The sequence below is a fragment of the Gymnoscopelus braueri genome, assembly GCF_963280865.1.
Source record: "Gymnoscopelus braueri genome assembly, chromosome: 6".
NCBI lineage: Eukaryota > Metazoa > Chordata > Actinopteri > Myctophiformes > Myctophidae > Gymnoscopelus > Gymnoscopelus braueri.
This window is the reverse complement of record NC_137607.1, coordinates 34,419,564-34,440,350: the sequence shown is the minus strand read 5'-3', so window position 1 is coordinate 34,440,350 and position 20,787 is coordinate 34,419,564. Positions and strand designations below refer to the sequence as shown.

The 20,787-nt window shown below is 40.0% G+C and overlaps 1 protein-coding gene across 1 annotated transcript in view; it reads right to left on the bottom strand.

The window, feature by feature from the left end:
* Nucleotides 1–5,648: 5,648 nt before the first annotated feature.
* Nucleotides 5,649–20,787, bottom strand: part of LOC308087417 (gamma-aminobutyric acid receptor subunit gamma-3-like) — a gene marked incomplete at both ends in the record, with an annotated part of 163,634 nt that continues 148,495 nt past the window's right edge. The window contains 2 exons of the mRNA XM_080431235.1: nucleotides 5,649–5,927; nucleotides 16,688–16,887. Of these exons, the coding sequence (XP_080287361.1) occupies nucleotides 5,649–5,927; nucleotides 16,688–16,887 (479 nt within the window). The remainder of the gene's footprint in view (nucleotides 5,928–16,687; nucleotides 16,888–20,787) is intronic.

Below are 20,787 nucleotides of genomic sequence, written 5' to 3'. Positions count from 1 at the left end.
ATGCTGGGTTAGGATTCAAGAGAGAGATATTGTCCAAAACAACCTCACATACAGGACATCACACCGCTGAGGAGCACTAGCTCAACACTTACAGTACAAACCACTGAATTATGAGAAATGCATGTTATACACAGAGCTCACATATATGAAAACACAAATATAAATGTTTACACAAGAGTGTGCTGTATATTTCAGATAGGCTCTTAGAGTGAAATACTGTATGTTAAGGAAAAACATGATCCATCACGGTTGATATACTGTATAAATATATATTAACACCCGGTATTCGAACCCGGGCTTGCGTTGATTGGCCAGCTTCCATATCACTTGGGGTTATAGGAAAGCTGACCTATCAGCACAGTTCCATGTTGACAGTAAAGTCAGTTTATTAATTTAAAGTGTTGATTAAATGCTATTTTCTTGTTGTCTTAGAGAATAAATCAGGCTATAGGGGAGAACGGGGTAAGATGAACCTCTGGGTAAGTTGAACCACCCCCTGTATCTTTAAAACTATACACATGAGTTGTCATGTGACCTTAAAATCAGGACACACCGATCATTTCCACCTGGCTGTGAAGTTGAGAGACACATGGGCAAAGTGATAAGCATATTTCTACACAAAAAAGTGTTTTTTGCTGGTCAAAGTTAATTTTGTACACTTTTCTGGTATAATGATTTTTATTTTAAAGCAAATGTACCCAGGTCGAAACTTATATATCATGCATGTTGGTTATATTCCAATGTATAAAACCATGTGAATCATTTAGCTAAAGATTAGCCTGAAGCATTAAGCTAGCCAGGTAAGGTCAAAAAGGTGGCCATGGGGCAAGATGAACCAAATGCCATGGGGTAAATTGAGCCAATTATCCTAATATTAAATCACTATTCATAAAAAAACTTTTCCACAAAATAGAAGTTTGAGGGCGTTTTGAAGTTTTAAAATACAGCGGATTGGCCAACGTGCGCTGTCAATCACAGAACAATGAGCGAGGACGCTGATAGGCTAATCCATTTTGTGGACTCCGCGGAAACGCCCAAACAAGCTCTCAGGCCAGACTCATTCCTGAAATCAAATGCAAATGAGATTTCCGGAAGGGGGATCGTTTACCAGGCTATATCATACCTGTAACAAACACCAGATTTTACAGTATGATCAGTAATGTTTCTGCCAGAAAGAATATTAAAAGTGTAAACAAACAGCAGATGTTACAGTATGACCAGAAATAGTTCTGCCACAAACAATATTAAAAGTGTTAAACAACTGGCCACTGGCATCAACCATTCATGGAACAATTCTAATTTTACCATTTACACTCTGAGTCTTTAAGCACTTTCAAAATGACAGATTACAGTATATACTGAACTGGATACAACAAACTTAAGCCATAGTTTTATAAAATAACATAGTCTTCCACATGAAACACAGTCTCCTACTATTGTCAGAGAATTTCTGAAACGTACATGGATTTGTCTTTTGCACCCACAGTATCAGTACTCAGTAGAATCATTGGTAAATGAGTTGACTTAGTTATTTCTTTTTCTTTACATCAAATTTGATACATTCTCACTGATCTGTTTCTTGACACATTGACTGAATAGCCTGCCATCATTCATAACTGCTTTATTACACATTTATGTAACATGATTAAAGGTCTACTCTCTACTGTAAATGAAAATCCCATCGGTAATTTCTGTTTTTGATTTTCATTAACATGAGCCCATTTCAATTATTATAAATGTAAATTATTAATGCAGCAAAGAGGAGTCACCTAGTATGTTGTCTTTTTGTTACTGAAATAAAGGAATCTCAAAACCTATCAATTGTTTTTTTGTGACAAAAATAAAACCAAAATATTGCTCAGTACTGTATAGTACAAATAAATCGTAATACATTCAGTAAGTTCCCAGCAGAGTGGCTCCCTCTTTTCTTGTTCAGTCATTTGTACATTTGTGGTCGTTTGCAAATAAGACCTGGTCTAGACGGTTCAATAGATTTTCCAATGGTTCAACCAAGACAACTTCAGTTGAAGATTACATTTTGAAAAGTTACTATTTAATCATGTTACATAAATATGCAAGCACATAATAAATATTCATTGCCCATGAATTTGTGAGGACAGATGCCACAAGCCTTTTATGTTCAATATAAAACCCTTTCGTCCTTTGCTCTATCCCAAACTCAATCCAAAATAAGAAACCAAAATGATATGAAACAGTGTTTTTATGATGCAGTGTTTTGTTTTTAAATCAAATAATAATCCAGGAGAACCACTGGTCATATACCACAACATAAAATACCACACCTTGAAAATGTCAATGAACATTGGAACACAATTTCACAATAACTCCTAACAACGTAAGTTCAACCCCTGCGTTCCTATTCTGGCCATGTCATAGGCTACTACAGCAATCGAACTATCGGCGAAAATAGTCAAACAGCAGCTTGTAGATCGGCTATTTTCAGCTAATATAATTGGTATAGAGGTAGACAAGGAGGGGGCCAAGACAAGTACAGACCCCTGGGGGACCCTGGTCAACAAAGTATAGAGCAGGGGTCTTCAACAGGGGGTCCTCAGAGTTACTATAGGGGGACCGCCAAATCGTTGTGTAATAGGAACTTTTTTTTCTTATTTTTTTAAAACAGCACATTAGCTGTAAATAGCAGATCTACAAGCCCACAACGCCTCACAATGCGAGGCGTTGTGCCGGATATCTTCGGCAAAGAGACTTGGTGTAGAGGGAAAAAGGAGCAAACAAAGTACAGAGCCAAAGGTCAAGTTTACTAAGTATTGAGGGTTTAAGTGGTTAAATGTCTGAAATAAACATACAAACAAAATAAAATCACACCCTGTGTGAAATGGGCGGTGTATTCCTAGCTAATCACAATACTGAATGGAGTCAACCAATCATGTACAAAAGATAAATACATTTATTGAAACACTCTTTATGATGGACGAAACCATAACTCGAAAAAAACCAAGTTTTGGTTTTTTTCGAGTTATGGTTGCTTATATAGGGCTATGCACATGTGTCATGTGACACTGGCCAATCACAGTCCTGAATAGACTGTGATTGGCCAATCACAGCGCAGGATAATTCTACAAATTTCCTGGGCCCAGATCTCAGCGCAGGAAAATGTACATTTTTCCAAATCTCACTTATAGGGGCGGTTTCACCGCCCAAAAACATGAATTTACACAACACTGATGAAAGTCAAATATGTAGTGGGGGTCCCTGCTTCATCTGTCTCTCAGCTAATGGGTCCTTGGTCAGAAAAACTTTGAAGACCCCTGGTATAGAGGGTTTAAGTGGTTCATCTAACCGCTGTGAGTCTTATGTACAACAAACGTGACTGTTCCCATTGGGTTTTCTACTATGTTCAGTAAGGCAGGAGTCACTCTCATGAAGGCCACTTGCAAGTTTCCTAATTCCTGTTCCATTTGAAATTCTCAATGTTATGGACATCATCATCATTCATTTTACCCATTTTAGACTATCTGAGAGGCCTGTCAATAAGTCTACAGATAAGTGAAAACTACACAAAAATTATATTTTTAATAAATCATTTGAATATTCTTTTCGGGTCAAACTAGGAAATGGGACCTAACCTGGGTCAGAAGACTGTGTACAATTCTTCAGTCAGAAAACTAAATGCGTCCCTACAAACCATTGAAAGTATCTTAACCACTTGAACCCTATTCTGGGCATGTCAGAACATAGTCAAACATTTGGCATAAATAACTGATCTACAAGCTCACAATGAGAAGAAGAGAAGTGGTTAATGAGGAAAACAAAAAAAATTATAGACATCTTTTGCCTAAATAGTGTTTGGATATGACTTTTCCATCCCAAAGCAGTAATGAGAGGGTCAATGTATAGTATAGCACCACTCAGAGTACCTTATTGCATTTCCCTTCATAGAGAATAAACATATAATATTTGAGATATATCAACTGACAGAAAACGAAGCTTGCACACACAAAGCAGCTTCAAAAGAAGTTTTGCGGTGAATGAAAAAAAAGTGGTTCTAAAGACAGGGCACATATAGTGATACATTTGGCACATACGTAGCAAGTATAATAAACAAAGAATAGCTCAGTAAGGGATATTAAAAAAAATCTACTTCAGTATACTGGCCAAAGCTAAGATGAAACCTTTACTGATGTGAGGTTTTCCTCTTTTAAAGGTTTTTATTAAATGTACATTCCTAAATTATAGTATGTGTTTATCTTTTCTCTGAGCAGGGTATCCTAAGGCAATTCAATAGTCGCTAATGCCAGTCTAAACATAATGAAATCAAAACACAAGACACACAATCCATGTTAAAACGGGTAGTATTATGCATTATACCAACGCACATCAGTTGCTGGAGGGATATGATAAATTATACATTGCATTTACATACAATGTATAATTTGCATGTAAACGACACGATTTAATTTGTATAAGGGAGTAAAATAGAGATGACTGATCTTTTACTATGTGTATAAATTAATCTTGTATTTCATGGGCAGCAATACAGTCCGTTTTAGAAACAGAGCTGTCAACAGTCCTCATCTTAACATAATAGCAGCAGAGTGCTAATAACAATCTAGATGAGTGTGAGGGTTGATGGGAGGCCATGTAATCATCCCTCAGCTAATGAAAAACATAAATCTTTATCTGATGCCTGTTATAAGTACTCTGGCGGGAAATGGTTGCTGTGCAACATGCAGGAATGTGACATTATCCCATTTTTTGTGGAAAACACATCCTATAAATTTGCCAATAAGCAACAAAAATGTCACCTGATAACCATTTATTGTCGGCAAGCGACACTGTAGTATGAACAAGCATAAATTAAGCCCAAAACTGGTGAACACAACTGGTGAGTTGAGGAGGAGCGAATGAGGGGTTTCTGGTGTAGAGAAATTGGCATGCGAGCGCTAAGGGCTTGTGTATGAATGAGTGGCTGATTTATAAATCTAAAGTTCAACTGCAATCAGTCAAAGCCAGATACATCAATTGTTTGCATCACCGTAGTTTACCTGACATACTGTGCGTGGCTAGCTACCCCTCCAGAGGAAGGCACTGTGAATGGTTTTGGATGTTCTCATTAGATGTCCTCAGATGTGTCGTCGACTGGTTTTGACTGATGTGCCGCTGATGTGATGACGTCCCAGCGTCTTAGAAATGACCCACGAGGTCATCTTCTCGACGGAGACATTTTGTGGATCGCAGTGCAAAGCACATTCCCTTCTTTTTCTTGGTATTACTGTTGTTAGCAAAATAGTTCGCCCACGTCACCCTGCAGGTGTACAGCATAAGAAGGGAGTAAATAATGTCATGTTGTCATACCTGAAGTCAGAAAGGCCGAAATCTCTGTTAGGGAAAGGCCTGCAGGCAAATTCTGTCCTCCTGACTATGTTAGGGGTAATTACATTGGGTAAGAGGTCACGTGGTGTTACTGTACCTTTGAGAAGGGTTACTTTTTGTATATTATCTAAAGCTTGATTTATACGTTTTTGCGCACTGTGTGGCACACCTGAAATAGCCGATGAACAAGCTCACAGCTATTTTTGGTGCATGACACCAGTGCGCAACTAACTACAAATCGAGCTTTAGACTGTGCTTTCTGAGTCCTCCCTAAGTGCCTCCTATACGTAGTGCTAAAGGTAGAGATAGGCCACCCAATAGACGATGTTGAACAAAAGGAAGGAGGTGGGGAAAAAGACGCGGGAATAGGCATCCAGTTCGAGTAGATCTATGTGAACGCGGCCTCGTCGCCACGCGCCGTCTTTGCATTCCTCATAGCAGCAGAAGAAGCTCTGGCAGTCTTTTCCTTCCAGGCACTCGTAGACACAAGCGTCCTCAAACTCCTGCCAGTACAGCGAGTTGTTCAGTGTGATGACCGTGTGTGGTGAACCCACGTCGAGTACAGAGTAGTTCTGAAATGTCACAGAAAGAGAGAGAGAGAGAGAGAGAAATCATTATTGCAACGTGTTCAATGACATTTTGTTTTCCTTAAAAAATAAATAGAAATATAGCTGCAAGCAGCGATAACACGGGGCCAGTGAAAGAGAGAGAGAGAGAGAGACATGGAGACTGAATAGATTGAAGAGAGAGAGAGAGAGAGAGAGAGAGAGAGAGAGAGAGAGAGAGAGAGAGAGAGAGAGAGAGAGAGAGAGAGAGAGAGAGAGGGGGAGAGGGGGAATAGATTGAAGAGAAAGAGAGAGAGAGACGTGGAAACGGAATATGTTGAAGAGAAAGAGAGAGAGAGACATGGAAACGGAATAGATTGAAGAGAAAGAGAGAGAGAGACATGGAAACGGAATAGATTGAAGAGAAAGAGAGAGAGAGAGACATGGAAACGGAATAGATTGAAGAGACAGAGAGAGAGAGAGAGCGAGAGAGCCATGGAAACGGAATAGATTGAAGAGAGAGAGAGAGAGAGAGACATGGAAACGGAATAGATTGAAGAGAGAGAGACATGGAAACATAATAGATTGAAGAGAGAGAAAGATGGAAGCAGAATGGATTGATTGGACATCTCAACCTATTGCCATTAACAGGAATCGAACTCTCAACTTTCGGATCGACAGGCTGCGACACTACCTATAGTGCTATAGCTTTGTCTAGGCTGAGGTTGTCTGTTGAATATAAAAGTGAACCAGTGAAAGCAGCCGATCTACAAGCTCAGAAACACGTTGCTATCTGAAAAGTTGTGAGATTGTAGATCGGCTAATCACAATGAAGTTTGTCATACATTGCAAAAACATACTCTCTCCAAGAAGCATTTCATGTTATCTTTAACAGTTGCACATGCATTAATTGATACAGTCGTCATGTTTTGTGCGATACAATTGAAAAGTAGCCAGCAGGAGGTGAGGCTTGAACCGGCAACCCTGCAATCCAGAGGCTGATGCTGAAGCGAGACGCCATTGGACCAACAGACCAGAACCAGTGAAAATAGAATTCACACTAACACTAAGATCACTCGTTCACAAACCATTTACCAATAGAGAAATTGTATGTCTCCTCGAAACCGAAACCAGTGAAAGCAGCCGATCTACAAGCTCACAAAACGTTGCTATCTGAAAAGTTGTGAGATTGTAGATCGGCTATTTTCACAATGAAGTACGTCATACATTGAAAAAACACACCCTCAAATAAGCATTTCATGTTATCTTTAACAATTGCACATGTACTCATTGATACAGTCTTGTTGTTTGCAATGCACTTTAAATGTAGTCTGCACCAAGTGAGGCTTGAACTGGTGACCTTGAGGTTGTGAGGCATACACTTAAGCAGGAAGCCATTGGACCAACAGACCTGAACTAGTGAAAACGGAGGTGAGACATATGATACCATTTCAGGCAAATAGCTGATAAATCCTGGGTTTAAGTGTTTTTCAAACTGCTCAAAATTGCATTAGTATATTGTAGATCGGCTATATTCACAATGAAGTATGTCATACATTGAAAAAACATACTCTCAAATAAGCATTTCATGTTATCTTAAAAAATTGCATATGCATTATTTGATGCAGTCATGTTTTGTGCGATGCAATTGTAAAGTGGAATGACCCACCTACCAGAGCCAGATAGACAGAGTGAGAGAAACAGACAGCTCAACCTATTGCCATTGACAGGAATCAAACTCTCAACCTTCGGACTCACAGGCTGGGACACTACCTGTAGTGCTATAGCTTCATCCAGGCTGAAGTTGTCTGTTGAAGATCATAAACTTTTGCCTTCTGTCATGAACCAAGCCCCTGTTTCACTAACACTAAGATCACTCGTTCACAAACCATTTACCAATAGAGAAACTGTATGTCTCCTCGAAACCGAAACCAGTGAAAGCAGCCGATCTACAAGCTCACAAAACGTTGCTATCTGAAAAGTTGTGAGATTGTAGATCGGCTATTTTCACAATGAAGTACGTCATACATTGAAAAAACATACTCTCAAATAAGCATTTCATGTTATCTTTACCGTTTGCACATGTATTCATTGATACAGTCATGTTTTTTGCAATACAACTTAAATTAGTCTGCATCAAGTGAGGCTTGAACTGGCAACCTTCAGGTTATGAGGCACACGTTTAAGGGAGAAGACATTGGACCAACAGACAAGACCATGTGAAAAAGGAGATCACACAGATGATACAGTTTCACACAAATAGCTGAAAAATCCTGGGTTTAAGTGTTTTTCAAACTGCTCAAAATTGCGGACAATCTAAGGGCGGAGCTTACTGGTCAACGTGATAGATGTGTTCCTCATGAGTCAAGGCACATGTGTAAGCAGGTTTAATGGCTGTCGGCCAAACGAGGCATGACTTTTGCCTGTTTAAAGTTTGCATTTTCAAAAAATTGCTATAGCGCCCCCCTTTGACCAATTGGAGTAAGATTGGTTTCAGTGATATTTGGAATGACCCTCAACATTACCGCAAAGTTTCAAAGAAATGTGAGTCTGCATGTATGTGTTAGGGGCAGATGAATAATTGTCATAAAACTGCAATATTCATTGGCTCATTAAAGCTTCATTTTTTCACTTATGGAAAATCTTTGCTGCTTGTTTGTCGGCATAGGTCCAAAGTTCATGTCTAAACAGTTTCGTGCAGATTGCTCAAAAATCCCAGGAGGAGATAGGTTTTAACTGTTTTTCATATAATTCAAAATGGTGGGAGATCTAAAGGTCAGAGGTCAAAAGTCAGAGTGTGAAAGTTGTTGATCATGAGTAGACGCATATGTATATTGAAGTTTCATGGCTGTAGGTCAAACAGGGCATGAGTTGTACCTGTTCAAAGTTGGCATTTTGCTATAGCGCCACCTTTTGACGAAAGATTGTGAGAATTATTTCTTGATAGTTTTTCATGACCATCTACCATATGGCCAAGTTTCGTAAAAAGCGTATGCACGGTTCAGCCAGAACTGCGAAAAGTGGCAGAAGAAAAAAGAGGGGAACATTAAAACAGGTCCAGAGCTGAGCTCTGGCCCCGTAATTTCAAAATGTGTTTCAAAGTATGTGAGCACAATATAAACAAATTATAGTCACTATTAACAATCCAACAGCTACAAGGTATATTTGACAAATACAAGAACTTGCAAATATGACTATAATTATTTCACTATATAATAATTAATGACAATATTATTGTATTATAGTCAACTTTTTATTCAATCGTCAGTAGTTAACCCTAACAGGGAAATCCACTCTTAAATGAATTAGTTTATTTCCGAGTGTTCAATATCAAAGGCAGGGTAAGTGATCATTTGTGTTCAAATATGTGTTAAATAGCTCTATATTCTGATAGTACTCATTGCTATAGTGTGTATATAGTGTGTTTCTTTTTTCCAGTAACAGGACTCTCCAGCTCTTTGGTAAACAGGAAACAAATGTTCAGGTACAGGGATACACTTTTATCCAATCAGGCGAGAGAGCCCACACAGGATACAGGATAAACAAGTGAAATTGGAAGTGATGACAAAGAAATGAGCAGACAAAATTGAAGCTGCAACACTATAAAATTGAAACCGATATACTCTCTCCTGATTGGTTGAAAGTTTGCCGCACCTGAAAATGTATTTTCTTTTTAAAGAGCTGGAGAGACAGGGAGACCCCTGTATATTCTCCAGAATATAGTGCTTTCACCTTTTAACAAAAAAACTTTTGTTTTCACCGCAAAAAATATCACTTACCATACCTTTAAGTTGTGAACATAAACAAGTTCCCTGCAAGAAGGCAGCAACACATACATTAAATCAAACTAGGTATTATGGACAATATAAAAATCACACCCAGTGTGAAGTGGGCGGTGTGGTCATCACAGTGGTCATCATAGTGATGGAAGCTCACTTAGAAGTGCATAATCCTATTTATAGGTTATTAATGTCATCATGTGTCTCGCTAGCCAATCACAGTGCTGAATAGGGTCAGCCAATAGAGTCAGCCAATCACAGTACAGGAAAGTGGGCGAAGTGGGCCAATCACAGTGCAGGAAACTAATACTAATGAGGTGTCCCAACCCCACTTATAGGGGCGGCTACAGCGCCCAAAAATCCTAAGTGGACCACAATGTTAACACTACAAAGAAACAAAGCTCATTTGGAAGACAAAGCCTAAAGTAGCTATTTAAGTCAGTCAGTAGAGCAGTGCATTTAGTTCAGGCAGTGTTTTCTTGTGCCGTTGTCACGTGCTGGAGGCACATTGTGCCTGCATGGGAGTAAGGGTCTTCCAAAGGAATTCAAGGATAGGATAATGTCTGATGGATTGAGACCAAGCTAATTGGTTTTGGATCTTTCAAGCCTTTTTTGGGGCTGGACCACAACAGCCATATAACAGTGAACATCTCTGACTGACTGACTGACTGACTGACTGACTCAGTCAGACAGACAGACAGACAGACAGACAGACAGTCTGTCTGTCTGTCTGTCTGTGTCACTGAGTGAGAGATTAATGTCGGCCAGTTGGCCTAACAACTAACTATTCAATCACAGGATTTGGGAAATAATCTCATTGGTCGGCCGGAGTCCAACTCTTTCCACTTTAAATAGCTGTTTTATAGGTTGGCAAACAAGCTCATTTGGCCTATTTTGTTTTAATCGTTTGGCCCACTATAACGATAATATCACGATACATGATATCTGCGATACTTGATATATCGCAAGAAATGTAATCAACGATATATCACAATATCTGTAACTGAAAACTCCCTCTCTCGCGATAAATAATTGATAATTGATTAAATATCAATATATTTTTTTCTCTTCTTTTTTCTCAGTTGCGTAGCAGTATTATAATTATCTCTGCTGTCGGGCAAGAACCAGCTAACTCCAAAATGTTTCAGGAAATGAAAAAAAAAAAAAAAAAAGTGGAGTTAGGAGGTTTTGTTCATCATTGATAAGAACAGCTGAATAGACCTCCAAGCTCACAATGAGGTTGGAGGTCAAAAGGGGGTGGAGCCTGGAGTCAGCAAAACCAGCTAACTCCACCCCCTTTGGTGGAGTTAGCTGGTTTAGCAGAAAGTTTGAGGATCCAATGGAGTTAGCTGGTTTTCTCAGAAGCGCTTTTTAATACTTTTCATTCAACACACAGACGTAAAGGGTGTTCAATAGCACTGATTTATGGGGAAAAAAATTCAAAAGCGTCAACATGGAGTTAGCTGGTTTCTGCCCGACAGCAATGATATATAGCATCACATACATGAACAATAGTTACATTGCAATCGTCCCATCCAGGATCTGGAATGTTATCTCATCTCAGCAAACTAGCAAATCGCAGAGCAATCATCCCTCCAGGCTATGGGACATAGTAGTAATAACCGACCTTTTCTTATCATTTGACACCGGGGCTGGTGCTACTTGGCTACATGGACGAGTACATACTGTATCTCTGACTCCTGTCAGCTTGGATGCTCTGTTAAACTGGCACGAGCAAACCTCTATGGTCACGACACGATAAACCAAACATCACTGTCACTGACAAAGTTCCGCATAGTGTTGCCACTTGGCTTTACTACTCTATGTTGCTATAAGTCAAGTCAATTTAATTTATAAAGCACATTTAAAAACAACCAAAGGCCGACCAAAGTGCTGCACAGCATGACAAATGTATACACAAAACATCAAGGTTAAAACACACTAAAAAGCATCAAATACAGAACATACTGTACTCCAAAAAACAAAAAGGCATCAAATATATAAAACCATAACAGGAAGACAAATAGGTGAGGAAAAGAAAAATGTGGGAGCACATGAACCAGTGTCCAACCATTTCTCCAGGTTTATTTAAAAAGCCTGGGAGAACTAGCCTGGTTCCAGACGAATCTGCCGTTGCAAAATTGCATCGCACTGTAGCCCTCGGCAGATTAGGTCTGGCCCCCCTCAATAGAGATTTCATTTCTCTCCCTCCGAAGTCGTGAGGGACCAATCAGGGTCCAGTATCCAAATGTGGGCGGGCTTATCACCTTATTTGGAGCAATGACGTACAATGCAGGAGACTCATTTTCAGTTTTTCACAACAAAGATGGACGCCGCCATAGCATCGGTAGTAAACGCGTTAGAAAATATTTCTTTTCTAAAAGACGAACATACAATTGCCATTAAAGCTTTTGTTGGAAAGAAAGATGTATTAAGAATAGTTTCATCTGGTTACCAGACTAAATACGAGTGGAGCTAGCTTTCATTGTTTACTATTTCAGCACCGGCGCTTGTGTGTGACGTAGCAGGAAGCACTGCTCTGATTGGTTTTAGGTCTAACCAATAGAGTCCGTTTGGATCTTTTTGTAACCACTAGGGGTGTGCCGATATATCGTCCCGCGATATATCGCGATACGTTTTCGTGACGATATGTATCGTTATGGGGAAAAAAAACGTTTTGATTTTATTAATTTTTTTACAATAATAATAATCAGGCATGCAAACAGCCCCGAGGTGAAAAGGGTGACAACATGTTTTTTTTTGGGTCAGGTGTCACACTATTGCCCTATTTGGATTCAAAACGTGTCTGAATAATGCAAAAACAGAATTATTTGTTTGCATTTGCTTTTTTTCTCCCCCCTATATATTTTCATAATAAAAAAGTGCGTATCGTATCGAAATCGTATCGAAGTTGTGAGCCCAATATCGTATCGTAGTGTATCGGCACACCCCTAGTAACCACCCCTTGGAAAAAAAATCGATCGTTGATAGGGACCAGACTAATATCCACGCAGTGTGTCGTGTGATATTGTCTGGCCACGCGAGGCTATGGGAGAACAGGTGCATTTTGAGTCTGCTTTTAAAGATGTCCAATGAGGGTGCAGACCTAACAGAAGTAGAGGTAATTTTGTGATCCATAATTTTGGAGCAGCGACCGAAAAGGCACGGTCACCTTTTAACTTCAGGCGGGTGCGTGGGACCTTGAGGAGCTCCTGGGTTAGGTTAACTGACAGGGGCCAGTTTGGAATTGCAGCCTCCTGAAGGTGTTTCTTTAGAGCAGTTTTGAAAGTGAGTAGGGTTTTACACTCCTTTACTCCTTTTGGTAGGGCATTCCACATTTTTGTTGTATAGCATGAGAACGAGTTCATTCCCTTTGTTGTGCCAAATCTGGGTTGAACATGATCCATGGAGCTGCCTCTGGTGTTGTGATCGTGGACTTCATCTACGTTTTTGAAGTATAAACAAAGAAAAGCTTTCAGTCCACTCTAATATCATTGAGGATACTCTGTAATTATGTATACTTTTTTAGATATATCTTGTAAATGATGGCTGTGCCTAGTGCATCACCTACCTAGTGCATCACCTTTGTCTCGATAATCACAAATTATTAGCCTATCCAGGCTATTATTGTCATATTAAAGCCGTGTTTCAGTGCACAGAATATGAAAAGACCTGCACTGCCTCCTCCTGTTGTTGACAAGCTCAAATGAGTCTTGGAAGCCTGTGAGGCAAGACAGAAATAATAATACCAACCAATCTTATCAGAGGACATGATAAAAGGGCCGCATTTCATCATCAACAATTTTGAGGAGTTCGTAATTCGTAAACGTGATTAGATGGAATATTCTTTAGAGGCCAATTGGCAATTTTGCATCTTGATTAGGGACTGTCAACATTAACACAGTCTTCAGTCAAGATGGAAAACTCTTGCTAACCATTTATTGCAACAAATGGAATACAATTATACTCAGCACTGATGGCTCCACTCTTAAGATACTCCCTCGCTTGAATTAGCCAAGCAGCATGCTAAACTAAATCAGGGAGCATAATACAGAAACCCCCCATGGGAATAGGATAAAGTTTGAATACTTACATTTAGTAACTACCTATCTCCAGAGATGGAAAGTAACGAAGTACAAATACTTTGTTACTGTGCTTAGTAGTTTTTCGGGTATCTGTAGTATATTTTGTATTTATTTTTCCAACTACTTTTTACTTTTAATCGTTACATTTTAGCACAAGTATCTGTACTTTCTACTCCATACATTTTCTTAACAGGCTTGTTACTTCAGTTTTAATGCTAAATATTAATGTTGTACGGCAGATCAAACGAAAAGAAGCACTCGTGCATACAGTCGCCGGTACCAACATCAGTTAAGCTGTGGTGTGTGTCACGTACTGCAAATGTTTATCTACCTCCTGTAAGTAGACTAGTGTTGACTTATCATATCACCCATTCTTGAGAATTGGGACAAATCATGTCCTACCAAAACATTTCAAATTATTATTTATGAACACAATAAAAAAAAAAAAAGTTTTGTTAAAATATATTCTTCAAGGATTTATATATATGAATTACATAAGATGTATACAATATTTTGGTCTGGTTTCCTTTTTAACATCTAAACTTGCACTCTGCCAGAAAACACCCCTGTCTAAGACAAGGATTCACAACTTCAACATTTTTTTAATAATTTGTAAACGTTTCTGCCCTTTAAAGTTGTGTCCAAGATCGTTGTCAACTCCGTCAGATTTCTATAAAAACCTAATCAGGCATGAACAGGTTTTATCTATATTCTAAGGTCCCCTGTCTCACTTTCGGGTAAAAGAAAAGGCAGGAAAGCTGCGAAAGCTTTTATTATTTGATAAATGCACTAAATAATATTACTATCTGGTGTGTCCCAACCATAACATGTCAACTCTGTCCTTCTAAATCCAAAAAATAAAAAAAATGCAATTCTACATTAATAGTTGAAATAATTGAAAAATACATTGTCAACTCATATTCACGATATGAAAACCATACTGCCGCTCGGGTGGCGCAGTGGTAAAGTCACTGCCCACCACCACGGAGGTTGTGGGTTTGAATCCACTGTGGTGCATCCGGCTTTGTCGACCGTCTACACGAACACAATTGGCCCGCATTGGACCGATATCACACAGGTAGGGCGATATCGGTCATTACACGTACTCCTACGGGCTGGGGTGGCACCTGTCAGAGGGGAGTGTTGGGCGGGAGGAGTAGGACAGGCTCTACGTCCTCCTGGTGGGGGCTCCTCACTGGCAGGTGAGTCAGTAGGATACGCCAGCAGTGACAACACACAAAGGTGTGTGGGGAGGAATCAATTGGCATAACGACTAAATTGGGGAGAAAAAGGGGTAAAAAATAATTGGCTACTCAAAATGTAGGGGGGGGGAGAAAAAAGAAAACCATACTGCTCCTGTGACCTAAACAATGTAAACACGTTGGAAGTGCTTTTTGCATTGCAAAAGCTGTTAGCTCTGTCATTAGCTGCGTGTGTGTGTGTGCGCGCGCGCGCGAGCTAGTGTGTTTGAAGTAGGATAGTATCTCACTTGCTGTTTGAATGAAGTAAAGTTGTTAATGTTATCTCTTGCTGTGTGTGTGTGTGTGTGTGTGTGTGTGTGTGTGTGTGTGTGTGTGTGTGTGTGTGTGTGTGTGTGTGTGTGTGTGTGTGTGTGTGTGTGTGTGTGTGTGTGTGTGTCTATGTCTGTCTGTCTGTCTGTCTGAGAAGTGCCACTTTTAGTGCACCGCCCGCGATCTCGTGTAGAGACCAGATGTCGGCCCGTTCACTCGCCTTCAGCCCTCCTCTTCCTGTGGTCGTGTGGTGCGTCTTTGTTTTAATTCCTACTAAGTTCTAACATCAAACTCTACACGTTGTAACGGTAGTTGCCGAGAGATTCTGCTGCGGAGCTCTGAAACCGTCTTGAGAGATTACCATAATGTGAAAATTACATATTCTTATCAGGAATACATTTGTCTCCTGTGTTAACTGTGCATATACAGTATAGCTGAATAGGATGGGGTAGGTCTACGCTACTGTATACTTTAACATCAGTCATAATGGTTGTACTTGGAGAGCCAAATATTTTCTGAGGTTGTACTCAGTATAAAAAGGTCGTCACATCACAGTTTGGAAACCAATCCTGAAATATAATTACTTTTTAAACAAGTAACTAATAATAGGTAATATATTACTGTTTTTGAGTAACTTGCCCAACACTGGTTATTGTTCATGAGTCTGTCTATCTGTCTATAAAATAACTTGGTGGGAATAATCAGCAGGTCAAAGTTGGTCGAAATGAAAGTCAAAGTCAAAACAGAGAACATAAGGGAGGATTGATGGGGATGATCAATAGGCTGCCCCAAAGGGGTTGTTAACTGAAAAGGTCAAAGATCACAGTCAGGCAGAGATTGTCCCTCTAAGTTTCTACAGTACAGTACATTGCAGTCGTTAAATTCTAATTAGGACCCACTTTGATATATTCCCCCCTTTGTGGCAAAACAGCTCTTCTGCCATCGACGCCAACGTTACTCCTGGGAATTGCTTTGATCACTTTCAACCTGGCATCCCTATTTTGGGCATTATGTCATCATTATACACGAAAAGCAAAACAAAATCAAAAATCAAAATTGTTCAAACTTTTTGAAAATAGCCCATCTAAAACTTCACAAGGCATTGCATCGCTACGCATTCATACATTGACAGTATAAAAGTATAAAAATATATTATGGCACATAACGTTTATGTGCCATAATATTTTATGACCGTTTATGGCACATAACGGATAGCTTCTCAAAAACGGTCCGGACCGTTGATCACTTTCCGTTGATCACTTTCAAAAACGGTCCGGACCGTTTTTGAACGCAACACACTCAATGTGTTAAGTGGCTAAAATCGAGATGAATTGTGATGAACAATGAGGTTAATCGCAATTGAAAAAATGCAACATTTGACAGCCCTAATCTTGATTCATGGACAACCTTACCGATCTCTTGGCTTTGCTGCAGCTGGGTCTTTGAGCGCTGTAAGAGTAGTAATTTAACGTGGCGTACTCCATCAAAGCGGCGAAGACAAAGAGGAAGCAGACAGTGACGAAGAGATCCATTGCAGTGACATAGGACACCCTGGGTAACGACGTCCTGGCCAGCGTGCTCAGGGTGGTCATGGTCAACACCGTGGTTATACCTGAGGGACATATCAGAAGACAGTTTCACATCAATCATTCATCATTCATAATGGGAGTCCATGGATAGTCTTAGGGTAGAGCCAATGCGATTTTATTTTCATGTTAATTTTCACGTTTAGTTTTTTTGTTATTACATGACGTCACATGACGTACAAGTATACCCCCTGGACAAGATGCTAGTATGCAACCACTTGAACCCCAGCATCCCTATTCTGGGGGGAACATTGGCCAAAGATTGCAGATCTACAAGCTGTGAGCTTGCACAGAGTACAGTTGGGTCTGTTTTACTAAGAAAAGAGGGTTTAAGTCAGCGCTACTCAACCCGCGGCACGCGGGCCGCATGCGGCCCGATCGCAGCGTCTTGGCGGCCCCCTCATGGTCAAAAAAAAAAAAAAAAAAAAAAAACTTTTTTTTTTTTTTTTTTTTTTTAAGCACAGGATAAAAATATACATTTCCATTCAAATATATGGGTTGCTAAAACATTTTTCAAAAACAAACAGACAGACATACATACAGGTGCGTCAATTGTTACAGGTATAATGCATAGTTTTCTGTGCATTTCGGGTTTTTGGGGGGGTTTGACCCCCAAATTTTTCCGGCCGCGCAGCTTTGCCGCGCGCCCAGGATAGGTGTCTGCCACTGGACATACACACAACACAAAATAAACTGGTACAGTGAAAAGAATATGATGTCAAAATGTACATTTTCTTGTGTGTTACAAAATCGAAAAATCCGAAATAGGACCGTCATTTTTATGGCGGCCCCTTGGACTTTTGGTATTTTGCTGAGTGGCCCCTGAGCCATCTTAAGTTGAGTAGCCCTGAAGTGGTTAATATTCAAAACTCACACAAGCTAACTGGAAACTCTATCAGGCATTTTTTTTGTGTTACTTTACAGATTTAACTGATTTTATGGATGTGGGATTAGTTATTCATAACCAATATCAGGCAATAGCGAAAAATGTTTAACTTAATAAGTATCACTCCGGGTACTAGTACCTCTATGTCAGAAACTAGATCTTTTAACATGGAATAATAACTAAGATTCTGGTAAATAGCCCTGAGGCACTCAAAGCTCTAACCTGAGTGTAATCGGATTCAACCAAGTCATGGCACTTGCAACGACTTCATGTTGTCTATCCATTACCTGCATGTGACTTTATCCCTGTCAGTGCCTTAAACTAATATGCCATTTTGAAGGCAGTAGCGCTTGTTAGGTTAGGCTTATAGGTAGCCGTTTGGGGCTAACCAGCGAAGCACTTCTGGTGACATTTTGAAGATGTGACATTTAACCCTATAATTTGTCATACTATCATGTTGCTCACCAGAAATAACTGACAGACTGTCGATGCAACACAAAAAAAAAACACTTGAATGACCAAATTATCATCTTTAGTCAGGTTCACAGGGACAAAAACAAAACATAAGCCAGCAAATTAAACCTTTAAAGGTTCTTCCTGTCTGTCTGCTCTTTCCTGACTCCATTTCTCCTTCTCCCCTCTCTCTCCCTCATGGAAATCACAGGAGGAAAATACAACATGTGACTCCTGCCTCTGTTTCTCTGAGGTTTCTATGGTAACAGCCGGGCCACATCTATTTCAGGTTGACAACTCACACGTTTTCTTCTGCCCCTTCACTACCGTGGTTACATTTTCCTTTTGGCCACTTGAACTCTAGCGTCCCTATTCTGGGGCAATAGTTGGCATAGATAGCAGATCTACAAGCTCACGATGCGCCACAATGTGTTGCAATGCGTTGTGAGCTTGAAGATCGACAATTTTTTACTTCGGTCAACTACTTTAAGTACGGTATAGGGTTTTAGTGGTTAGCCCGTCTTTGGCTGGTTGTCACATAAGCTCGTTTTTGTCTGCTTTCCTACACAGCACTTTTCAAAGTTGAAATCTTATTGAAATCGGGGACCAGGTGAAGAGGGTGATGGCCATCACTTGAAGACGGCATTAGTCATTACTGATTCGGAACACGGCTGACATTTTGGCAAATACGCCTTTTAATGTAAGCAAAGGAAACCAAAGTTCTGCTTGTGGTGAGGCAGACTAAGGAAAAAATAATGAGGCACTCCGTCTTCAGGTGAAAAAATATATGGGTTTATTTTGGCAGATGAGCAAGGCAACAGCTGACCGACATGTTTCGACACTTAGGTCTTCAACAGGGTCTTAACAATCAGGGTGATTAGTCACTCGAAGTACAGGTTGTGAGTGGCAATCAAATGATTCCAACCAATGTAAGCATTACACACAGATGACGTCATCATATGCAAAATAAATGAAAATACATAATATGCTAAATAAATTACATAATACTTATGCACACCAAAAGTAAAAAGTAACATTTTGAAAAGTAGAAAGTTAACTGGGGAGACAGAAAGAGCCCAATCATCACAGTATGAAGAATTCAGCTATAAGAACGGCAAAAAGTCAACATCATCATTTAGGCCTGGAAATGTAGTGGCTTGTGGAGTGACAATCCAGAAAGTCTCCCTTTGGAGCAGTTTCTTCAGTCTATCACCACCTCTAATATCATTAGAGATGACTTCTAAGACAACAGCTTTGAGAGAGGAGGGGCTCCCATGTCCTTCTCCATTATAGTGAACAGCCATAGGGTAATCTGGGTTATTTACTAGGATGGCAGTTTTGTGCTCACCCAAGCGGTCTTTAAACCTTCTTTTTGTTCTACCTATACAGAAACAACCACATGGACATTGAAGACGATAGACCACAAAAGTAGTGTTGCAGTTAGAAAAGTGATTAATTTTATATATTTTGTCTGTGAACACATCAGTAAAACGCCTTTTAATGTACTTACCCGGAGTGTCAGACAAGAATCAATACAATATTTTCACCTCTGTGCATTCAATACAAAGATAGCGCTCCTGCTAATTAGCTTTAGCACCAATAAGACTGAAATGGATTGAAGCCTCTAGCCTGCTCTGTGAATTGTTTTTGTCTGGACCACAACAGCAGGCCAGCCCTTTAAATGTTAATGTCACTAAGTAACTGATGAAGTTACACCACTGGTCTGCCAGTTGACTTAACAACGAATTAACCAATCGTCCCTCCAGGCTATGGGATGTTGCCCCTCCAGTCAATGGGATGTCGTCACAACTCCAGGTCTCACTGACATGCACGGACTGGGATGTTATTCAAGGTGATCTGGATAAAAGGGCTTCTGTTATCATGGACTATCAAGTTCTACATCAACCCACGAAATAGGCAAAGCACAGACTCAGACAATAAAAAAACTGAAGGTATTCCACCGCCGGGACTCGGCTGCCCTTAAAATGACAAATAAAGAACAACATTATTAAAGATAAACTCAAAAACAGATTGGAGCAGGAATTCAGAAACATGAACATAAAAAAAGCCTTTCATAAAATCAAAGCCCCATAACTGTCATCATAGTTTTTACTAATGGTGTTGCTATTGCATCTCTCTCCCCCAAACATCCACCATCATAACGGTACTTAAAAAACGCCAGAACCCAAGCCCTAACCTCAGAAAAATGGATCCTGAACACCATCCTGCCAGCCACCAGCCGAACCCGCATCAGTTTGCCTTGCTGTGGCATGCCTCCTCCACTCCCTCCTCCAACATGTGGAATCTTCAGGCAACTTCATTACAATTGTCTTTGTTGACTTCAGCTCCACCTTCAACACCATTCAGGACCACCAGATGATCAAGAAACTTCACCACCTCAACGTGCCTCCACTCCTCATCCACTGGATTCACTACTTCCTCAGCGATAGAACACAGGCTATTTGGAAGTGTTACACGTCTTTGGCGCTCTGGGCTTTGGAAACAATTGACGTGTTACACGTCAATGGCACCGAATGAGTTAACGTCTTAACACCAGAAATGACCCCCCCCCCCTGTTTACTGTACA